Genomic DNA, 21,147 nt, shown 5'->3' with positions numbered 1-21,147 from the left:
TGGCCACCTGCCCAGGCCATGGACCCCCAAGCACCAGCAGCCCCAGGACACCCGTGCACGTGGGGGGGCTCTCCGTGGGTGGGAGGAGTCTGCACCCCCAGAGTCACACCCAGGGCCGCATGGGGGAGGAGGTGTCTGTCCACTTGCTCTGAGGACCACAAGGCCAGGCAGCAGCGAGCCACCCCCCCACCTCGCCGGGGGCAGACCTCGGGCTGCAGGCTCCTGGCGGGCAGGCACGGCACCTCATCCTGCCAGCAGGTCAGGCTGGAAGACACAAGAGGCGGAGCCGAGAGGGAAGGAAGGACCAAGAAGAGGAGACAGACGCAGAAAGAAAGACCAGAAGAATGGACAGACCGGCCGACTACAATGGCAGAGCCACAGGGGACACGCTGGCTGCTGCCTCCACCCTCCATCAGTCCCTCAAATCCTAACTGAGGCTACCTCTAAAGGGACTGGTGGCTGCACGTGTCCCACGAGTCTAGAGCTCCCCCAGTGTTGTGTCCACACCCACCCACCCCGGACAGAGAGACAGACGGGTGGACAGACTAGAGGGCTTGCAGGTGGCAGCGTGGCCAAGTGCAAGTATCAGGGGGAGCCTGCACAAGGCCCCCGCCCCCCAGGTGTCCCGGGCACCATCCTCTCTGCCTCCACCCACCCCGATCCTTCCCAGGTGAGCAGCCTTCCCCCAGAGCCCAGCGCAAACATGGGGGGATGACGATGGCATGTGATGACAGGCAGAGACTGACGCAGGGCAGCACTCCAGCCTGGGCCACCCTGAAGCTCACCACACGGGCCCTGGTGCTTGGCAGGGATGGCTCGTTGCTGCTGACACTCAGCCTGCTGGCGCCAACAGTCATTGTCATACGTGTGCCCGTCCTGGGCGCACACAGGCCTGTAGGCCCCGTCACAGGTGACACGGTCACAGGAGCAATGGGGATGGCCACGGCGGGACAAGCACACAGCATTGAACAGGCAGGCGTCTGGGCACTGGTCTGGGGAGCGGGGACGAGGAGATCAGAGATGCCAGAGCACCATGCCAGGTCCACCTGGATGTGCAGGGGACCCAGTGGCACAGGAGGGGCCTCGTGGGTCACACAGTGGCAGGGGTAGGGCCCTTGGGGAGGCCGCCCACCTCGAGGCTGGCACTGGCCAGAGCGCACTTTCTGGAGGAGGAGGCCACGGGCAGCCCCTGTTCGGCCCATGACGCAGTCGTTTTCGTAGGTGACCCCATCGTCGCCACACACAGGCGCCCTCCGGGAAGGGCAGCTCTCCGGCCTCAGGAGCATTTCGGGGCGCCGCGTGCGTGGGTTCACGCGGCAGATGCGGCTCAGGTCAGTGAGGGTGCCCTGGCAGGGGTCTGGGGGTCGGGAGGGCAGGAGTCAGGATGCTGTCGCGTGTGCGCACACGCACGCACGGAAGTGGAGCTATGCGCTCCGGGCAGCGCTCACCGCAGGGGCCGTCCAGCTTCTTGAAGATGTTTTCCTGGCGGGCGCAGGCCCGGCGCAGGAGCTGGCACTCGCCGGGGTAGTCTGTGCCGTCGCTGCCGCACACGGTGCCCTCGGGGGTGCCCCGGCAGGTCGTGGGACACAGGCACGAGGCCGTCTGCCCGTCGGCGGAGCGCGCGCAGGTACTGCCAAAGCTGCAGGTCACGTTGGAGCAGGGGTCCGGGGACCCTGCGGGCGAGGAGGGTGGGGTCACGCTGCGCCCGCCCCGCCCCCAGCGCCTGTCCCGGGCGTCCCCGTCCCCGGGGCGCGCTCACCGCAGGGCCCGCGGCGGAGCAGGCGGATGCGCCTCTGCTGGCGGCACTGCGCGCGCTGCAGCTCGCACTCGTTGCTGTAGGTGGAGGCGTCTGAGCCGCACACGGGCGCCACCACGTTGGGGCACGAGCTCTTCTTGCACACGCAGGACGCCCGTCCGGGATTCTCCGCGCTGGGCTCGCACACGGCGCCGAAGCCGCACAGCATCCCGCGGCACGCTAGGGCGGGCGGGACAAGGGAAGGTCGCGGCCCGCCTGCCGGACGGACGCGGCTCCACCGCCCGCTCCGCGGTCACTCACGAAACCCGACGGACATGTCCACTCGCGTGTCCACACGCCCGTGTGCTTACACACGGCCTCACGTGCGCCCATGTTCACAGGGCCCGGCCCACGGGCCTCTCCTTAGCGGGGGACATTTTCACCTCACCCCCAACACCTTGCAACTGTGGAGAGGGGCGTCCGTGTCCCCACAATGGGCTAGTCCCTGTCCAGCCATCTGTGCTTCATGCGACTCCTCACCTCTCCCCAGAGCCCAGGCTCGCCCTCCCCAGGTGACGAGCTTCAGGTGCCCCCTCCTGGGAGCTGCTTCAGTGCCCACCACACTGGACCCCTGCCTCAGGCCACACACAAGGGAGGGGTCTGAAGCCGGGTCTCACCTCCACCCTCTGATTCCCTGCTCCCCGGGACCCCACCTCACCTCCCATGGCCCCCACGGCCAGCCCCCCAGGTCCACACCCCCCTGCAGCCTCCCCGGCCCCACGCTGACTGTGGCATCTCTCCCTGGGGTCTCTCAGCGCCCCCATGCGGCCTCCCGGTCCAGTCGCTCCTCCCATCTCGAGCAGCCCCACCTAACCTGTCCACAGTGACGGTCTCGGGGGCCGAGCCCTGGCGCTGTGCTCATCACTTTATCCCTGAGCGTTTTAGTTCTTAACGTTGCAGACAACGGTGCCAGGCACACACCCACCACTGAAGCACAGCACTGGGGCCGGGGCAGGCTGACTCTTCAGAACCCCCACCCAGGACAGTGCACCCATGGGCGGAGAAGGCCCATTAGGGGCTGCACCTGTTTGGATCTAATAAATGTTGATTAATAAGCCACGGGGGGGGGGGGTGCTACCCACTACCAAGTCCCAGCAGGCTGAGGAAATGGGGCACAGGGAAGCCAGGAGGGTGGGGTGCACTGGGAGCAGGAGCCAGCTGTTGCCAGAGCGACAGCCCCCTCAGGGTCCAGCAGGCAGTCCCTGCCCCCACCCCAGGAGTCTCAGTGTAGTGGGTCCTCAGCCCGCCATCCCTGCCACCCACCCATGTCCCCTTCCCCCAGTCTCACCTGTGCCCCCCGCCCCCTTTCACTCCCCTTTCCCCTCAGGTCCTTGAGCTGGGCTGACCCAGCTCTGTGTTCACCCAGCATGTGACTGTGGGCAGGTTATCACCTCACTGTGCCTCGGTGTCCCCTTCTGTGAATGGGGACAACGGGATGCAGTTCCCAGGGTTGTGGGGTTAAAAGGCCAATATCTGCAAAGCCCAGCACTCAGCGTGGCATTGAGCATTGGCTGCCACAATGAGCAAAGTAACAAGAACTGTCACTACCAATGGCCACCCCTGTGTCCCGGCTCAAAACAAACCCAAACCATGCTCCCCCGTGGCCCTCACCTCCCTCCTGTCTCCCCTTCTCTGCCCTTGGCACCTCCCTCTCACATGCCAGCCTCTCTTGCCCAAGGCCCCTGGGACTCCCAGGCCAAATCTAACAGACACTGCTGAAGCCCTGTTGGCTGCTCTCTTAGGCTTCAGCAGGACCTGCTGACCAAGGTCTCGCCCAGGCTCCTGACCCCATGACTAAGGACCTGGTCACCTCCCTGTGCCTGGGCTCTGCTGCGTGTCCCTGCTCCTCGGGCTCAGCCCTCTCTCTCCCTCTGGTCACTCTAGCCTAGCCAGACCTCTTCCAAGGTCCTGACCCACAGCCAAGGACACCTGTTCCTGGATGGCTGTTTCTCACCCACCAAGACCCCTGCCTTCCTCCCCAGCCCAGCCCGCAGTTCTGCTGTGTCCCCCACGACAGAGACCTGTGGAGGAAGGCAGCTGCCCACACTACCCTCATACATGAAGTGGCACACCGGGCACTGGGAGCCATGTGTCCCTGACGGTCACCCCTGAGAGCCCTAACAAGTCTGCCCCAGCTCAGCCTCCTTCAGGAGTCGCTCCCTGGCCTCTTCCTGTCCCCAAGCAGTTTCTGTCACAGCACACCCAAGGCCCCCCCTGTAACACACAATGCTGGAGGCGGCAGTGGCTTTTTATAGCCAGTGCTGGAGCGGGTATATTTAACTCCCGTCCTGCTCTTGAGTGCGGTGGAGGATGGAGCGGATGGCCTAGCCCTGCCTGTGGTCACAGATCTGTGGTGTGAGTGTCTGCAAGGGACCCAGAGAGTGAGGTGGCAGGCATGTGTGAAGACTATGACATGCAGCTTTCCATGACTGTGTGGCGGGATGGGTGTGGATGTGGGACCCACACATGCAGCTGTGGGGAAGATGGGTGTGTGTGTGTAAAGGAAACAAGATGCTCACCAGACTTTTGGGTTTCAGGAGAGGGGGCTAAGGATGTTGAGAGGAGCCACCTGAACCCAATCTTTAAATCCAGACAGCTCAGGCATCTTGTCCACAGGCTAAAAAACCTCCGTCCTCAGCCCCAGCCCAGCACAGACCTGCCTTTTCTGCACTGCTCATCCCCTAAGAGGGTGTCTGGGACAAGCAGGCTGCTTGCCCATCCACCTACCCAGCCCTGCCGCTCACATGCCACACAGTGGGGTCATGCTGCCCTGACCTGAAAGGCTCCAGTGTCTCAGGAGGGGGGACAGCAACCCCCCCAGGTGTAGGCCCCTTGGAGGCCACTGGCATCCCTCACCTCTGCAGGGCCACACTGTCCTGGCTCACTGGGGTCCTGCAGACAAGTCTCTCCCCACGACCCAGGTGGGACCTGGAGCTCTGAGGGGCCGGCCCTCAGAGTCTTGTGGGAGTGGCCCAAGGAGGGCGTTGCTGTCAGGGGGCCAGGGCTGGGAGCCCACAGACAGAGGTTGCAGGGCCAGAGCCCAGGGGCAGGACAGGGGCCCCACAACCACCACCCCTATTCCCACTGCCGGGCTCCTCTCCCCACCCCTGATGTTGCCCCAGCCCAGGGTCCTGGTTTCAGGCCCCAAGTGGCCAGGTGTGTCAGAGAGCACACTACCAGCATGCAGGCACCACAGCCTCCAGGAGTTAACAGACAGCTGACTACACATGGCCCCAGCCTGGATGGCCTCCAAGACAGGAGAGAGCGGAAGAGCCCCTCAATCCCACACCCCCAAATCTGGCTCTGCTCCTGGGTGCCCAAGGTCCCCACTCCTAGGGAACACCCCTATGCTGTCTCTCAGACCGCTGAGGACCCTGGGCTGCCCCCACCCTGGCCCTCACCTCCCAGCACAGGGTGGGTAGGCACTGCGGCACTGTGGACAGAGGAAAGGAGACCCTGCCTCACTCCCACTCCTAAGACCCAGGAAATGACCCAGAAGACCTACACAACCCAGGGGTGTATGCAGGGACAAGGGCCCAGGCCCCCAGCCCCAGGCCACTCCAAGATCCTCCAAGTTGTCCTCCCCACCCCACGTCCTGGTCAGGACAGACCTGCAGCCCCACCCCACGTACAGACAGCCTTGCCGTGTGACTTCTGGGAACCTGGAAAAGCACCTACCCAGCACGGGACCCAGTGATGAGGCAGGTACTGGGAGCGAGCCAGCTGGAGAGGACTACAGGGTGGGTGGTGGGAGACGTGCCCCGCCCTTTGTCCCTGCTCCCTGCAGCTCAGCTTCCTCTCTTTCTGGCTCACATTAGCTTAATTACAGGCCCACATATTAGCAGCCCCATATTAGCCAGGCCCCACCCCACAGAGTGGGTCAAAAGGTGAGCCCGCCCCTCCAGCACGGCTGCTCTCCTGCACCGCCTGCTCAGACCCCTGCTCAGACCCACGGACAGACCCCAGGCCCTCCAAGCCCCTCCTGAGACAGCTGTGCTGGTTGTGCTGAGCGCCCCCCAGCCCAGCCCAGTCTTTCCTCTGGCTGCCGTCTCCAGCCCCACCCCTTCCTGAGTGGGGAGAAGTGAGGACAAAAGAGAGGAAGCCCCTGTAACCAGACCCTAACTCCACTGCCCCAGGCTTCCCACCCTGACCCCACATGCATTGTCTGACATAATCACAACTTCTGGGGGCTGAGGCCCAGAAGTTAGAGCTACGCTCTTGTGCACTGCAAGCAGCCAAGATGGGCTGGGGCCTCCAGACCTCCAGCTCCGTCCTCTGCCCACTTCTGTGGACTCCCCAGGAAGAACCCAGGCTCCCTTGTCCAGCGTCCTCCCTCCTCCAGACACACCTAACACATCTGATGTGCACACCCCAAATTGGCCCCTGGCCTCCCAGAGTGCCATGCCCATCTGGGTGTCCCCCTAAGCTCAGCCTGTCACTGACTGCAGCCCCCACTCACCATCAGGAGGTATCATAGGTGTTGCTGTGAAGTGGGTCCCAGGTTTGTCTGGAAAAAAACAAATCTCCAAGTTAGGGCCCTCTGAGCAGGTCTTTCCATATCCAACCCCTTTGCCCAGCCTGGCAGGAATATCCTGCCCACCCACACCCCCTCCTCAGCCCCAGTTACAGAGATCCGGGCTGGGGAGGCTGGGAAGCCGAGGTGTCCAGCCCTGACCCCATTGGCTGGCAGAGGCTCTTCTCTGGCCCTCCAGCCACGTGCTCACAGCCTGTACCACCTGTCAGGTGGGCCCAAGGCAGAGGCCCAGCCACCTCCGTCCCCAGATGAGTCCAGCCCTAGGCCCTGCCCCACTCAGCTGTTCTCCGTCCCTAATTCCCACAAAGAGTGGTTTCTGCAGCTCAGGATGAGGGTCAGCCCCACCAAGAGCCCAAAGACAGTCCTCAAGGAACCCAGGGGTCCAGACAGTGACTCAAACTGTCCCCAGAAGATACATGTGGCCCATCTGGGTCTGGTCATGGCCCCCTGCCTCTCTATGGTCCCGCCTGCCCTCCAACCGTTAGCAACCAAGAGGGGGACGCTTGGCCAGCAGGAGCAAGGCCACTCGGGCCTAGCTGGGGTGGCCACACCCAGCGGCCACGTACAGTTGTTGAGGAAGAGCAGCACAGCGAAGCCAAGTGTGGACGTGGCCAGCAGGATCAGGCAGACGTTGCATGGGATCATGAAGTATCGCACCAGCAGGGAGACCCCGGGCTGCTGCCGGGGGTCCCGCTCCAGCGACAGCGGAGGCATGGCCCGGGCTCCTTGGCCCCGACTCTTGGGGCCTGGGATGTCCTCAGGGAGCACCCTCAGGCCTCTTCGGGGACACTCCCCCCATGCTGGGACCCCCAGGCAGAGGCAGCTGATGGCAGCTGTGCTCTCCAATTTCAGCCCCAGTCACAGCCCGGGGGGCACCAGGGCCCCTCCCCAGGCTTCCAGGCTCGTCATGGGAGGTTGTGCATAATTCTCCGAGAGCAGAAGTCCCCAATTCGGTCTCAGAGGCATGCGAAAGAGGGACAGAGGGCCGGCGGCCACCGCTGCTGCCGCGACCCTTTCGGCCGGGCCGGCAGCTCTCAGCGCGCGCCGCGGCGCTCGGTCTTCCCGGAGCCCCCGGGAGCCCCGCGGGCCAGAGCGGCCGGCCCTGGGTGCTGGGTGGGTTGGCGCGGGGCGCGGAGGGTCCCCGCTCCGGTCCCGGCGCAGGCGGGCGCAGGCGGGCGCGGCGACGGCAGCAGCAGCGGGAGGAGCGCGCGCCAGGGGCGAGGATGAAAGAGCCGCCCGCGCAGGCCCGCCCGGCGCCCGCCTCCGGCCGGCAGCGCAGTGAGGGGCGAGGGCGCCGCGGGGGCAGGGCGGCGGCGAAGACAAAGGAAGACGCCTCCGGGGACCCCGGCGTCCGTGGGGAGTCGCGGCTCCAGGAGCCGAGGAGCGGGCGGCCGAGGACGAGGACCGAGCGCCGCGGCACAAAAGGGAGCGCGAGGCAGGCGCGGCGGCCGCAGGGGCTGGGGAGACGACAGGAGGAAGGGGCTGGGGCTGGGGTGGGGTCTGGAGCTGGGGAGGGGGCAGGAGGAAGGGATTGGGGCTAGGATGGGGTCTGGGCAGGAGGAAGAGGCAGGGGCTGGGATGGGGTCTGGGGCTGGGGAGGGTATAGGGGCTGGGGAGGGGGCAGGGGCTGGGGAGACGGCAGGAGGAAGGGGCAGGGGCTGGGGTGGGGTCTGGAGCTGGGGAGGGGGCAGGAGGAAGGGGCTGGGGCTGGGCTGGGGTCTGGGGAAGGGGCAGGGGCTGGGGAGGGGGCAGGGGCTGGGGAGACGGCAGGAGGAAGGGGCAGGGGCTGGGGTGGGGTCTGGAGCTGGGGAGGGGGCAGGAGGAAGGGGCTGGGGCTGGGCTGGGGTCTGGGGAAGGGGCAGGGGCTGGGGAGGGGACAGGGGCTGGGGAGACGGCAGGAGGAAGGGGCAGGGGCTGGGGTGGGGTCTGGAGCTGGGGAGGGGGCAGGAGGAAGGGGCTGGGCTGGGCTGGGGTCTGGGGAAGGGGCAGGGGCTGGGGAGGGGACAGGGGCTGGGGAGACGGCAGGAGGAAGGGGCTGGGGAGACGGCAGGTGGGGTCTGGAGCTGGGGTGGATGCAGCGCGGGGCGGGGCAGACGGGGCAGGGGCAGGGGCCAGGGCCAGGGCCAGGGGCCGGCGGGTTCCCTGCTCACCCTCGCGCGCTGGTCTCGTGCCGGGCTGCGCTGCCCGGAGGACCCGGCTCGGGGCTGGGGTCTGCGTGGGTGCGTGTCGTCGTGTTTGTGCCCGCGAGTTTCTGCTCCTGCAGGCCCCAACCTCTTGGGGGTCCCCAGGTGGGGTGCAAGCTGGAGGGTGGGGGTGAGTTACGGGCCCAGAAACCGCCCCGTCTACCCCTCCCCTAGGAGCCGACAGCGACACCTCGAACCACCCGCGCGCCCCTCAGCTCCCTTTCGGGCGGGGAGGTAACATGCAAATGAGCCACACGCAAATGATCCGTATGCAAATAGCCGCCGGGACCCGGGCGTAGTCCCGCGAGCCAGGAGCGCCCCCCGGAGGCCACCCCGGGGATGCCGGGCTGTGACGTCACATCGGGGCGCGGCCCACCCGGGACCCCCGTTCCGCAGTCAGGTGGCTCCACAAACGCGCTGAGGTCGCCCCTTTCTCTGGCCCAGGTACGTCCTTGCCCACAGTCACGTCCACCCTCCGCGGCCGGAATCTCAAAGGTGACCGTATCCGTGACTGACACCTCAGCCCCCTGCAGCCCCCCGCCCCATCCGCAGTTTTTTGGCAGAGACCTCTGGGCGCCCCCCACCCCACCCTCCACGTCCGGCTCCTTCCAGCCCGGACCTGGCCACGCTCCGTGCGCCCTGCCCGCCACTGTCCCCCCACTCACGCCCGTTCACACGCGGTCAGGCCCCTGCACCGGCCGTCAGCAGGTATCCCTTTCAGCCACACTGCCGGGGCCGTGGCCACCGGTGCCATCCCATGGTCACTCTCAGGCCTCCCCTGAATGATCTTGGGAAGGAAGCACTGGCCACACCCACCTCCCTGGAGGCTCCCGCCCAGGCCTGTGGGCCCCTCTTCCCTGGCCCTGGGACGGGCTCTTCCTGGGGCCCAGACTCTCACTGCACACTCGCCCGAAGTGCCCCACACGGCCTCCATCTGGACCCTCCCCGAGGTCCCTCCACCCCACCAGGTATCCAAGTGCCTCCCTTCCACCCCCTCCACTCATTCCTGGTCAGGTGGGCTCCTCCAATACATGCCCCCACGTTCTCCTCTGAATCCCACCAATTCCACCTCAGTCAGGGGCAGCCACCTGCCACTCAGAGCCCTGTCCTGCCAGTGCCTTCCTCACTAGTGCCACATCCCACACGGGAGTCACCCTTGCCTCGTCGGGGCTCCCAACACCCAGGTTAGAGCTCTCCAGATCTCTTGTGGTCCTGGAACCCACTGTTCTAATGAGACCTTGCAGGAAAATCCAATAAACAAGGTAGTGTCCCCCACCCCGAGCCATGCCTCCAACCCAAGCGCAGCAATCCGTCTAAGCCTTGGAGACCCCACCCCCTGGCTAGCCTCACCCTCTCCTCAGGAAAGCCCTGCCTGGGACCACCACACCCCCCGAACCTTGGCACTGCCCACACCATGCTGATAGTGTCCAGGTGGTGCTGGCTCTGCGAGCACACAGGGCAGGGTCTGACTTTTTATCTCCCCAGGGTAGGGCTTGGCCCAGAGCCAAGAAAGCCAAGAGAAAGGACTTGGCATGGAGAGTTCACGGCCATCCATGTGCAGTCCCCATCTACCTCTAGCTGCCTGCCTACCTAAGGCCATACGGACAGTACCCGGGACCAAACCCCAGGCCACACACTCGCACACTGGCCCTGTCTGCTGCTGCCACCTGCAGCAAGGCATGTCACGGGTGGGCTCTGCAGGAGGAGGAAGTGCAGAAAACAGGGTGTGGGAGGGGTGGCCTGGAGTGGTACTGGGAGTCCCAGATGGAGGCTGGCAGGGGAAGCCTCGAACACTGCCCAGGAAGAGACACTGGTGTCAGCTGGCAAAGTTGTCCTGACAGGCGGGCCTTCTGGATGCTCACATGGGGTGCCCGGTCCACCCAGGCCAACACCAGGATGGGGCTTAGGGCCCAGGGGGCTGGGCCAAGGGGAAGGGGAACCAGGCAGGCAGCCTGGCCCCGCCCAGCCCCATCAGTGTCTGAGCCCCCCACAGGGGCGGGGATGTCTGCAGAGACAAAGGGGCCATTGAGACCCCAGGTCCAGCAGGGGGAGGGGAGTGCAGGCTACTGGAGCTATTTTGGGATCTTCAGACAAAATCATTGAGCCCTGACCAGCCCACGCAGGCTCATGCACCAGGAATGAAGAGGATTCCTTCCAGCCAGGAATTAGCCCCCTGGTCTCTGGGCTCACACTCACAGCAACACTCAACCGCACATGCATGTGCCCACACACTAAGGATTACAGGTCTCCAGCATTCAGACACATGCAGAGCACTCAATCAAGTTTGCACAGGCACTGGTTGTCACACATGCACCCCCCCGCTCACCTGTGTGTGTACACACTGCATGCCTTCCCACGTGTGTTCATACACACTACATGCCCCTCCTGTGTGCGTACACATTGCATGCCTTCCCACGTGTGTTCATACACGCTACATGCCCCCTCTCCTGTGTGCATATACACTGCATGCCCCCCTCCTGTGTTTATACACACTGGGCATCACACATACCTTCCTGCAAGCTTGTCCCCCTGTACACACATGTGCACACATGCAGGCTCTGGTTGGGCACCTCCAGGTATGTCTCTGGCCATGAGAGTTGGAAGGTGGGGAATGGGGCCTGGAGAGGGTGGAGTGTCCAGCCCACTGGCAACCCATCCACCTCTGTCTCATGCAGATGACGCCTCCCTCCACTCCACAGGAAAGGATAGGGTGGGTGAGGTTGCTGGGAGCCCACAGTGCATCGCCGCCCTGCCCCTCTGTGCACACCCCCTAATGCAGGGGCCAGGCTGCCACCTCCAGACACACTACACTGTCTGACCTCTGGTCTGACCCGTCTGGCCCCCTTCTTCCTGGTTGGGATCTCTAGGTGCTGGAAGGGAAACAGAGTTGCCGCGACAAGGAGCAGTCAAGACCAGAGTCACAGGTGTTTGGCTGCACAGTGGTGGAGGGGAGAGGGCAGGTAGAACCCCCCATCCAGTCCTCGGCCTCCCAGTGTCCAGCCTCAGGCTGCTCCACTAAGGAGCAGCCTCGGCCTCGGCCTTAGCGGACAATGGGCATTTCAGGCTGCTGGGCCAGGCCAGCCCAGCAACAGAGGCAGCCTCTGGTGGCTCCTCTCGCAGGCATGAGGCCCAGAGCCCTGCGATCACCCACCTGCCTCAGATGAGGCTGGAGGTGCCTGTGTGAGAACCTGAGAGTGAGCCTGCCCACCTGGCCCCCATGCCAAGGCCCATGGGCCACCGTCAGGTCCCCATCTTTGCCAGTTCACCTGCCCTGCAGTGTGGTGGGATTAAATGAGCATCTGCAGGGCTGGCTCATAGAGCAGCCAACACCCACTGCTTGGAAGGCAGGTGCCCCCACTGCTCCCCATCCCTCACTGCTCAGCATGGCCAGCCCCTCCCTCCCTCACTAACCAGCAGCAGGAGCCCTCCGTAGGGCAGGCCAAGTGTTTCTGGAGTCAGAGGCTCCTGCCTGTGCAGAGGTTACACCACAGCTGTGCAGAGGTTACACCAGATGGCTGGTGTGCCTCAGGAGGAGGGTGCGCCAGCCACGAGGGCCTCAGGGGTGATATTTGCACAGACTTGAATGATAGGGAGGGGGGCTGCAGAGATTTGGAGGAAGAGCCTATGGACAGAGGCCATGACAGAGACAAAGGTCCGAGAGGGAAACAAGCTCAGGAAGCAGCAGGAGACTAGGAGAGGCCAGTGTAGAGAAGCCCGGGGGGTGGCAGGGCAGGGGAGGCAGAGAGCAGTCAGTAGGGTAGGTCCTCAGGCTGCGGAGCACTGGGGGCCCCAACCTGGGCCTGGGCATCACCAAGACGGTTGCAGCCACCAGTAGGGATGGGGTGAACTGATCCATGTGTTCCGTCCCTCCCCTCCCAGGCAGCCCCAATCCCAGCTCTCGGTCAGGCCCTGCCCGTCTCCAGGAGGAAAGGGAATGCTGGTGGAGCCAGGGTGGTCCCCAGGTGTGGTCAGTGCCTGGTGAGTCAGAGACCCTGGTGTCCCTGCTGAGAGCCCACCGTGCTGAGCTGGGCACCAGGAAACAGGCACGGAGTGGGGGTGCAGCCACAGGGGATGCCTACCCAGCAGCAAGGTCTGAGTTTGGGGGGCCTTGCAGAGGCGGTGGCCAGCTGCATGTTGGGATGCAGGTAAGGCAGAGGGAGGAACGACGGCCAGAGGCGCAGGGAAAGCAGCTCAAAGCAAGAGCCATTGGGGAGAGGGCCGCGGGCTGGGCCCACACACGGCAGACAGCTGCGGCGCGGAGGGGAGAGTAAGGGGTGCCGTGGGGCGTGCTGGTCACGGCAGCCAAGAGCTGGTCTTCAGCCTCTGCCTGTGCCAGGCCCACAGCATCTTTCTCCCACCTGCCCCCAGTGACAGAGACTGCCTGCTGTTGCCCGCACCCTCCTTCCTCAACACACGGCTCACAGCTGGGCCCGGTCGGGTGACCTGTGAGGACCCCCCCGCCAAGGAGGAGCTGGCGAATGAGCAGATGAACACAGCAAGCCCTTCCTCCCACTGCAGAAGTCGGCCCACGTCCCTCCCCAGCCGTGGCCAGCCAGGGTCCGCCACGACCTGTCCCAGGTGTCTGTGCTCTCTCTCCCTGATGTGTGCCCTGGAGCCTCCAGCAGCCACACCAGGCTGCCTGCTTCTCCGAGGGTCCAGTGTGGGGGTGGCTAAGTGGGGGCTGCTGAGGGGACAGGCAGGGAAGGCTCAGGCCCACCTCAGGCCAGCCACAGACCTCCCACCCTCCCGCCCTGCCCAGCCTGACTCCCTAACTGCCCTGCCACCCCCAGACAGAGCCCCATCTGGCTCTGGGGTAGGGGGCTGGGGGGCGGGTCAGCCTCAGGGTCTAGTAGTTCTGTGAGGGGACGGTGAACCCAGCTGGCCTCAGGAACCTCTCCTGTCCTCACCGCAGCCCCACCAAGCATGCACTTCATCTCTTGGTCACTTCCAGGGGCGGTGCCTGCCCTTCACCAGGCACACAGGGGCACAGCTGGACACGGCAGGAGTGGGGGCAGGAGACTGGACAACCGACATGTGCATGAAGACAGAGGACAGAGCCTGGTCCCAAGGCCCCTTGGACACAGGCAAAATCGCAAGCTACCTGCTGGCCTAAGACCTGACACCCCCCCCCCCTCCCCCCCCCCCCCCCCCCCCCCCGTGAACCCAGGGAAATTAGTGGCAAAAACCACGCCCACCAGCCAGGTCCGACCAGAATGCTGAGGGCACAGACGGGTGCGTCCGAGGCTGTAGGTGAGTGCACATGGGTGGGCCACACAGCTGAAAACCACCAGCCGCCTGCCGCCTGCCAGGACAGAGGGCTCCCCCCTCCCACGCCTCCACTCCCTGGGGGAGGGCACGGGGACAGGCTGGGAGGGGCATCTCCCCTTTCCCAGGTCCAGCTGGGAGCAGGCCCTGGCAGGGGGCCTTCCTCAGAGGAAGCTCTCAGGATCTGCGCAGGGGGAGGCCCCTTCAAGGGCAGCTTCCCTCTGCACTGGATTCTACCAGAGGCTTCACCCCTCCGCAGACCGCAGCCACAACCCTGCCACAGGCTGGGGCTCACACGTGGGGGGCTCTTCTGAGCCCCAGTGTAGCCCCCCAGCAGGCAGGAGGTGCAGTGGCCCCCCCAGCTCTGATGTGAGCAGCTGGCCTGGCCCGCAGTGGGGCTGAAGCACTGACTGCAAGGGGCTGTCTCTGAGGCTGTCTCCCACCCTCCTGTGGTGACGGGGGTGGGACACTCTGACTCTCACGGTTGGGGATCGACCCTTCAGGAAGGAAAGGAAGCAGCTGCCCTGGCCTGGCCACAGCAGGGGGGGTGTCCAGATGACCTCTGGCTGGAGTGTGCCCCCCAACTTCTCTGGAGTAGCCCCACCCCACCCTCTGCAGTGCCCGCCAGGGGGTAGCCCCCAGACCTGGGCCAGCATGCCCTGACCAGGAGACCACCCACAGAGATGCTGGGAGGGCATAGGCAGCCCCTCAGAATACGCTCTGTCCCGCACCTCAGGGGGAGGCCAAAGTAGATGGGGGGTGGGGGGAGCATAGCTTCAAAACAACTGTTTTTCCATTTCTGTCTATAGGGCAGAAGGGAACCTGGGGCTCTCCTCTGGGTGGGGATCAAGGGGGTAGGGTAGGGTCTGGAAAAAGCCGAGCGCTGTTACCACTTGCTCAGTCCTGCCCTATTTTCCCTGCCTAAAGGGAGGTCATGCCCACAGAACTGACAGGACCCCCCACCCCTGCCAGCAAAGCCCACCCCCAGGGCTGCCCCAGGGAGCCCATGGTCCAGGCACAGGTGAGCCCAGGTGAAGTCAAAGCCCAGGCAAGTCTGTTCATGCATGCTGGAAGCTCCAAGCCCTGACTTCCTACCAGGAAACCCTGGTAGGAGAAGACAGAGGTGGGCCACTCCCCACCTGGGCAGACCCCCCCACACCAGCTGCAGGAGGGAGATTCTGGCAGGCTCTGGCCTGGACCTGCCTGGGGGAGGGGACAGGGAGGGGCTTGCAGGCCCTCAGAGGGCCCTGGGGGGGGTCTGAGGAGAGCCTGGAGTCTAGAGGGGAGCAGGAACAGAGAAGCCACCCCCCTCAGCAGGGAGGAGCGGGGAATCGGGCAGGCTCCAGGAATGGGGGACAGAGGCTAAGCACCACACGGCAGAGGGAGCCAGCCCCAGCCTGAGGAGGTCCCCCTGCAGCCCAGAGCCCTCCCCGGATGCTGGGCTCTCCCCACACTTTGGAGAGCCTGGTCTGGGGGTGTTGGGCCACCCACACCCAGCTCCCACGCCATCTGTGGGGCCTGCACCAGCCGCCGCCCCTGGGGTCTGGGACCCAGCCCTTCTCCAGACTGAGTCCCAGGACTGCCCTCCTGGAGGCCCTAGACAGTTGGCCTGGCAGGGAGGAAGGAAGGGTGCGAGGGCCAGGAGCTTGGCCGCCAGGACCCCTGGCTTCAGGGCTGGGCAGTGCCATGCTGGGCAGGGCCACCAGACGCACTCCAACTCTGGCCCCCTGCCCTGTCCCTGTGCCAGGCCCCAGCAGGGCAGAAACACTTTCTTTTTCTGCTCCTGGATCCTAGCGGGAGGGAAGGGCCCAAGGCCACCCTGTGGGCCTATGGCCAGGCCTGTGTCCCTCCTGGGGACGTTAGAGGAGGCTCTAGACCAGCCTTCATAGGTGGGGAGTGTGTGGGTAGCGCCCAGACCAGCACAAGGTGGCTGAGGGCTGCAGGGGACCGCCCAGCCACCAGCCTCAGCAGGCTAACGGTGCTGTGTGCGTGGGCAGCTGGCACTGGAGAGGCTGGGTCACTTCCCTGACAAAGCAGGGGGCGGGGGTCTCCTTCCTCCGGAAGGGAAGGAGCAGGCTTTCCCCGCCCAAAGGTGGTGCAGAGGGAGGGGCACATACCTGACTCAGTTATGCCAGGAATGTGGCTCCCCGGCAGAGGACAGGGGAGGAGGAGCTTCCTGGGGGCTGTGGACTGGGGGAGGGGCCTGGGCAGCACCAGGAAGACTGCAGGCTGGCGAGAAACTGAGGAAGAGGAGTGTCTACCAGAGCTGGGGACCAGGAGCATGGCCCAGCAGCAGGTGCCCCTCAGGGCTACGTCCAGGCAGGGCTGGAGAGGCCTTGGGCGAGGGGAAGGTGGGACCCAGCGGTTTCTGGGGTCACCTCAGGGCTGTCCAGAAGGCACATGTGCCCTGTGGGGGTGGGGCAGCGTGGGGTCAGAGTTGGATAGAAGGGGTCAGCTTGGTTCAAGCCGTGTCCATCTGTCCCCCTCACCAGCATGAGATCTTGGCTACCAGAGGGCCTGGGGCGGGATTCGATGTCCTTATCTCCTGCAGAACAGGAGGTAGTAGGCCCACCTCCCACCCTCTTCCAGCTTGTGGGGCGGGGCAGGCACAGAGGACGTACCTTCTCCAGCCTGGCTCTAACTCCAGAGACCTTGTCCCTCAGGGCTGGGGGAGCCTGGAGGAGGTGCTCTGTCTCCCTGGGCTCCGGTGGCCCAACGACTCTGTCCTAGCAGCTGGCCCTCCCAGCCCACACCCTTCAAGTCCTTGTCTGCTTCAAAAGCAGAGATCCATGTCCCCCTTGCTCAAAGCTTCCAGGTTCAGTTATAGTCACTCTTGGCTGAGGGGATCTCCCTGCGGACCCTCTGCTCAGTCTAGGCATTCACAGCCTCAAAGCCAGGGCCTGGCATGGGCAGGATGGGCTTTGGCAAGAGGCCAAACGTCATTCTGCCCAGGGTGATCTTGTGGCCATGTGCCCTCTGACCCCATGGCAAGTCCTCACTTACTGAGTCAAGGACCCTGGGACTGGACCTGCCCAGCTGTAGAGTTAATGATTCCCCTTCTTGATCTTACAGGGACGAAGGACTGTGGGCCCCTGATTCGCCCTCTCTGACCCCTCCTCAGCCCCCGACTTGTCCCCCACACCGGGCATCACACCCCGGCCTTCTCCAGCTGCAGGCCAGCGCCTTCCTTTCCCCACACCACAAGCGTCCAGACAGGGCCAGGCTGGCTGGCACCCTGCAGCTGAGCCTGTGCTGGGAAGGCACCCACGGGACCCTTCACCGCATGGTGCTATGGCCCTGAACCCTGAAGCCAGCCTCAGGAGCAGCTGATCACAGGCTGGGAGAGAAACCACTGAGTGCTGCCCCTCCTCCCGCACAGCCCCCTAGGCAAGCAGCCTGGATCCCACAGAGACTCTTCAAGAGCCAAGCCAGCCTCGCAGCAGCAAGGTAAATAAAGGCTGGGCTTCCCTACTGGCCACTAGAGTGACCAGAGGGACAGGATGCCACGACCCACGACCCTGGCTGCTGCCCTGGGCAGGAAGTGTGCTCTGTGTCCCCCCATTCCTGACGCAGGCAGCCGTGAGGGACCCGACAGGATGTGGGGCAAAGAGTGGTTCCCACATTCTCCCTGCCACATTCTGCAGCCTCAGACCCCAGCCCCCCACTGGGACTGTCCCAAGGGCGGGGGGGGGGGGGGGGAGCCCTGGTCACGTGATTCCCGCTCACCTCCCAGAGTCTGTGTGGGGGAGGGGTGCTCCTGGGCCATTGGGAGGGGACCAGAGGGAACTGCAGGCAGGAAACGTTCTCCCTCTCGCTTGGGAACCCCTCCCACCCAAATCCCTATGAGCCCTCACCCCACAGAACTGCTCTGCCCGGAAGAGACAGGCCTCTGAAAACACACACAGGACAGCCCCCTCGTCCAATCCCTACGCCCCACCACATGGGACGTGCACAACATGAAGGCCCAGTCTAGACAGATGCTTGGCGTCTGCAGGACATAAACAGCTGGTGTACATTCACCTGGTCCCAGCTTCTCCCTGGAAAAGTGCCCTCCAAGAGGGCGTGTGTAGAGTTGGGGAAGGAGTGTGAGGAGGGGGAGAGGAAGTGGAGGGGCCTGTCCCTTTGCAGGGCTCAGGCCTGCTGACTCAGGGTGGCTGGAGACATAGCCGGGAAGCCAGGGAGCCAGGACGCAGGGAATGAGATCGGTGCACGGTCAGACCGCAGGACACTGTGTGCTCCAGTCCACAGCAAACTCTCCTCTACACCCCCACCCCCCACCAGAGAAGGACGGGGCCGCAGCTCTCACAGGCACCTGCTCCAAGCCTACCCACCTCTGCCCACACCTGCTGTCCCCTCCAGTAGCCGCTGCACGAACCCCGACCACGCACCTTCCACGCACAACTCTACCTCCTCCAGATTCCGCAGAGTGATCCGCATGAGGCTCGAGTTGAGCATGAGCTCGTTCTTGTGGGCCGGCCACAGGTATGGGGGCGCAGGGTTCACAAAGAAGATCCTGGTGTCCCCAGTGGACACCTGGTTGTCACAAATGAGAGGGTCTCCAAAGCCGCCGATCACCACCTTGTGGCCACCATCCAGCAGACTCTCCTGGGCCACCACATCTTTCCCCTTCAAGTACCGCCAGACCCGAACCTGTGGTGGACATGGGAGCAGGTGTCATTGGCTCTCCTCCTGGGGAAAGGGGGCCAGGCTGGGAGCCTGGGCCCTTCCCCTCTTCTGGCCTCAGCTGCTCAGGCCAGATGTCCACTGTAGACCCTAGCCCTGGGCAGAGGTGTGTGGAGCTCTTTGAGTGAGCACAGTGCAGGCTGCAGGGAGACACACACAAGCCGTAAGCCACTGCCCATGTGTGTCACACGCCAGGACACGCTGCCCATGAACACCCCATTCCCCAGGAAGCAGCTCCCCCACCCCCAGGTCTAATCAACCCCACGCCCAGCCACAATCATGTCCATCTCAGCACTGGCCTGAAGGGCCCGCTAGCCCTGCACTCCCATGATCGCCTGTCTGCCCACCCCGGGCAGAGCTGAGAGCAGCACCACAGAGGAAGGGGTTTTGTGGCAAGAGACCAGCTTGGCTCTTTGCAGCCCTGTGGGTGGGCCAAGTCACCCTCCCCCCAGGAAGTGAAAGCCCCCTCCTCCAGGCTTCTACATCTGTGCAGTCATGGCAGCCCATGAACCACAAAATCAAGTTTGGGCAGCGTAGGGCGGGCCCCAGCCTCCACCTTCTCGGCTCTAGGGGCCCTGAGGGCACCTGCTGGTGGGATGCCTAAAGCCCTCACCCAGGGCAGCCCTCACAGGAACAGGTCCACAGGAACATGGGCCCAGGGGACGTGGACCCAGTACTTGCTGAGAAAGGAGTCCTGGGGGGCTGGGGCTTTTGGAATGGGGGGTGGTGAAAACAGTGGGTGGCCTGTCCACCTGCCCAGCCCCTGTTGGGAGCCTCAGGGCTGCAGTGTCTGCAAGGACCCCCTCCAGGTGCCCAGGCAGAGCCTCATTCCCCCCGTCCCCCGCACAATGGGCTCTAGAAGGATGGTAACCCAGGCAGAGGGAGGGCCTGGCCGCTTTCATCGCCTCCCCCCACCCCAGCCACACCCAGGAGCAGCAGGGAGGAAGCCGGGAAAATCCTGCAGGGACTTGGCAAAGTGCCCTGGCGTGGTGGCGGGGAGGGGGCCCGGCGGGGGGATCCCAGCTGTAGCCGCACAGGCCAATCTGAAAGAAGCTGCCACCCCTCCCCATCTCCAAGGAGGAGAAATGATCCGATTTCGGTCCCGGGAGGGGTGTGGGGGGCCAGAGGGGGAACGGGACCAGGGCCCCGAGTCCTTCCTAGGAGCAGGTTGTCGGGGGAAACCCACCATACCTGCCCAAGGGGCTCCCAAATCCAGCTGAAGGAGAAGCAAGTCAAGATCTCCCCTCCCTATGCCCGGGGGAGCCCCAGTTCTCCGAGGAACGGATGGGGCACCTGCCCCTGCCCCCACACAAGCGGGGCTCACAGCGGCCCCGTCCCCTTCTTCGCTCCCGCCCCCGCACCTAGTCACTGCAGCACCCACCGGCCGGCTCCCTGGGGGCGGCAGATTGGGCGCTGCACCCCTTTCTCTCTCCTGACCGCCCCCTCTCGCCCTGGTAAAGGCGTCCGTGGGGGGGGGCAGGGCTGACCACAGGCAAAGCTCACGTCTCCTGGTCTGTGTCCCTCTCCTCGGCCGGTGGGGAGGGGCGCGGCGGCCACACACCGCCCGGGGTGAGGTGCACTGGTTTCCGATGGGGAGCGGGCTCTGGGTGGAGGGGCTCCCGAGCCCGGGCACCGCGGGCAGGGCCGCGGCGACACCGCAGGAACTTTCCCCCGGCGCTCGCGAGTTTTCCGGGACCCGGCGCCCCACCCGGGGGCTTGGCGGTCGCCGTCCCCGCGGCCCACCTTGCACGAGTACGTGTGCTGCACCGGGTCCACGTTGAGGATCTCCTCCACCGTGCCCGTGAGCACCACGTTCGCCTCCTCCTCGCGCCGCTCCAGCGCGCGCTCCGGGCACGTCCCGCCGGCGCGGGGCAGGCTGCGCGCGGCCACCAGCAGGAGCAGCAGCAGCGGCCGCAGCGGGGCCGGGCCGGAGGGCCGCAGGCGGGCCATGGCGCAGCCGAGGTCGGCGAAGGCGGCCGGAGAGCGCGCGCGGGCCGGGCCGCGCCGGGGACGGGACTGGACAGGACGGGACGCAGCCCGGGGAGGCGGCGGGAGCGCGGGGCGGGGCCCGGGGCAGCACCGCCCCCTCCCGGGCTGGGGGTCCGCGTCCGCCCCCGGCCCGCCCGCAGCCCCGCGACCCGCGCCGGCCGGGAACAAAGCGCCGGGGCAGCGACGCCGGCCGGAGGCCTCGGGAGGGCGGGGGCCGGGCCGGTCGGTCGGCGCGGGGCGGGCCCCGGGGCTCCCTCCGCCCGCCGCGCCCCTGCGGACGCCCCTCCCCCGCCCGCGCGGCCGCCGGCCCCCCCCGGAAATGCGGCTGCAGTCGGGTTAATGCATAATCTCAGGCGACGTGACGGGACTTCCAAGGGGCTCGAGGCGGCGCGGGGACCCCGGCCGGCGTGGGCCAGTGCGGGTGGCGATTGGTCGGGACGGACGCAGGCCCGCCCCCCGCCGCAGCGGGGAGGGCGCCCCCTGCCGGCGCCGGCGCCGTCTCCAGCCCGGCCGCCGACGGCCACGCCCCCTCCCGGCTCCTAGACGGCGCTTCTGCAGCTCGGCCTGGCCGGGGGTCGGGTTCCAGGTTAGGGCCCGGCCTAGCTGAGGATCGAGCAGGACGGACAGGAGACCCTCTGTCCTCCCAGGACCGGGGCTGCGGTGCGCCCCCCACCCCAAGCCAGCCACAGGTCTCCGGG

General features: G+C 65.5%; 1 protein-coding gene across 2 annotated transcripts in view; it reads right to left on the bottom strand.

The window, feature by feature from the left end:
- Window positions 1-20,410, bottom strand: part of AGRN (agrin) — a 33,368-nt gene extending 12,958 nt beyond the window's left edge. For both annotated transcript variants that reach the window (XM_063105461.1, XM_063105462.1), the window contains exons 1-7: window positions 20,204-20,410; window positions 18,166-18,427; window positions 6,255-6,302; window positions 1,760-1,975; window positions 1,449-1,673; window positions 1,133-1,357; window positions 786-992 (exon numbers count right to left, since the gene is read on the bottom strand). In XM_063105461.1, the coding sequence (XP_062961531.1) occupies window positions 786-992; window positions 1,133-1,357; window positions 1,449-1,673; window positions 1,760-1,975; window positions 6,255-6,302; window positions 18,166-18,427; window positions 20,204-20,410 (1,390 nt within the window). The remainder of the gene's footprint in view (window positions 1-785; window positions 993-1,132; window positions 1,358-1,448; window positions 1,674-1,759; window positions 1,976-6,254; window positions 6,303-18,165; window positions 18,428-20,203) is intronic.
- Window positions 20,411-21,147: the final 737 nt, after the last annotated feature.

Source organism: Cynocephalus volans, chromosome 8, assembly GCF_027409185.1.
Source record: "Cynocephalus volans isolate mCynVol1 chromosome 8, mCynVol1.pri, whole genome shotgun sequence".
Classification (NCBI taxonomy): Eukaryota; Metazoa; Chordata; class Mammalia; order Dermoptera; family Cynocephalidae; genus Cynocephalus; species Cynocephalus volans.
Note: the sequence above shows the minus strand (reverse complement) of the source record. Positions and strands in the feature narration are given on the sequence as shown.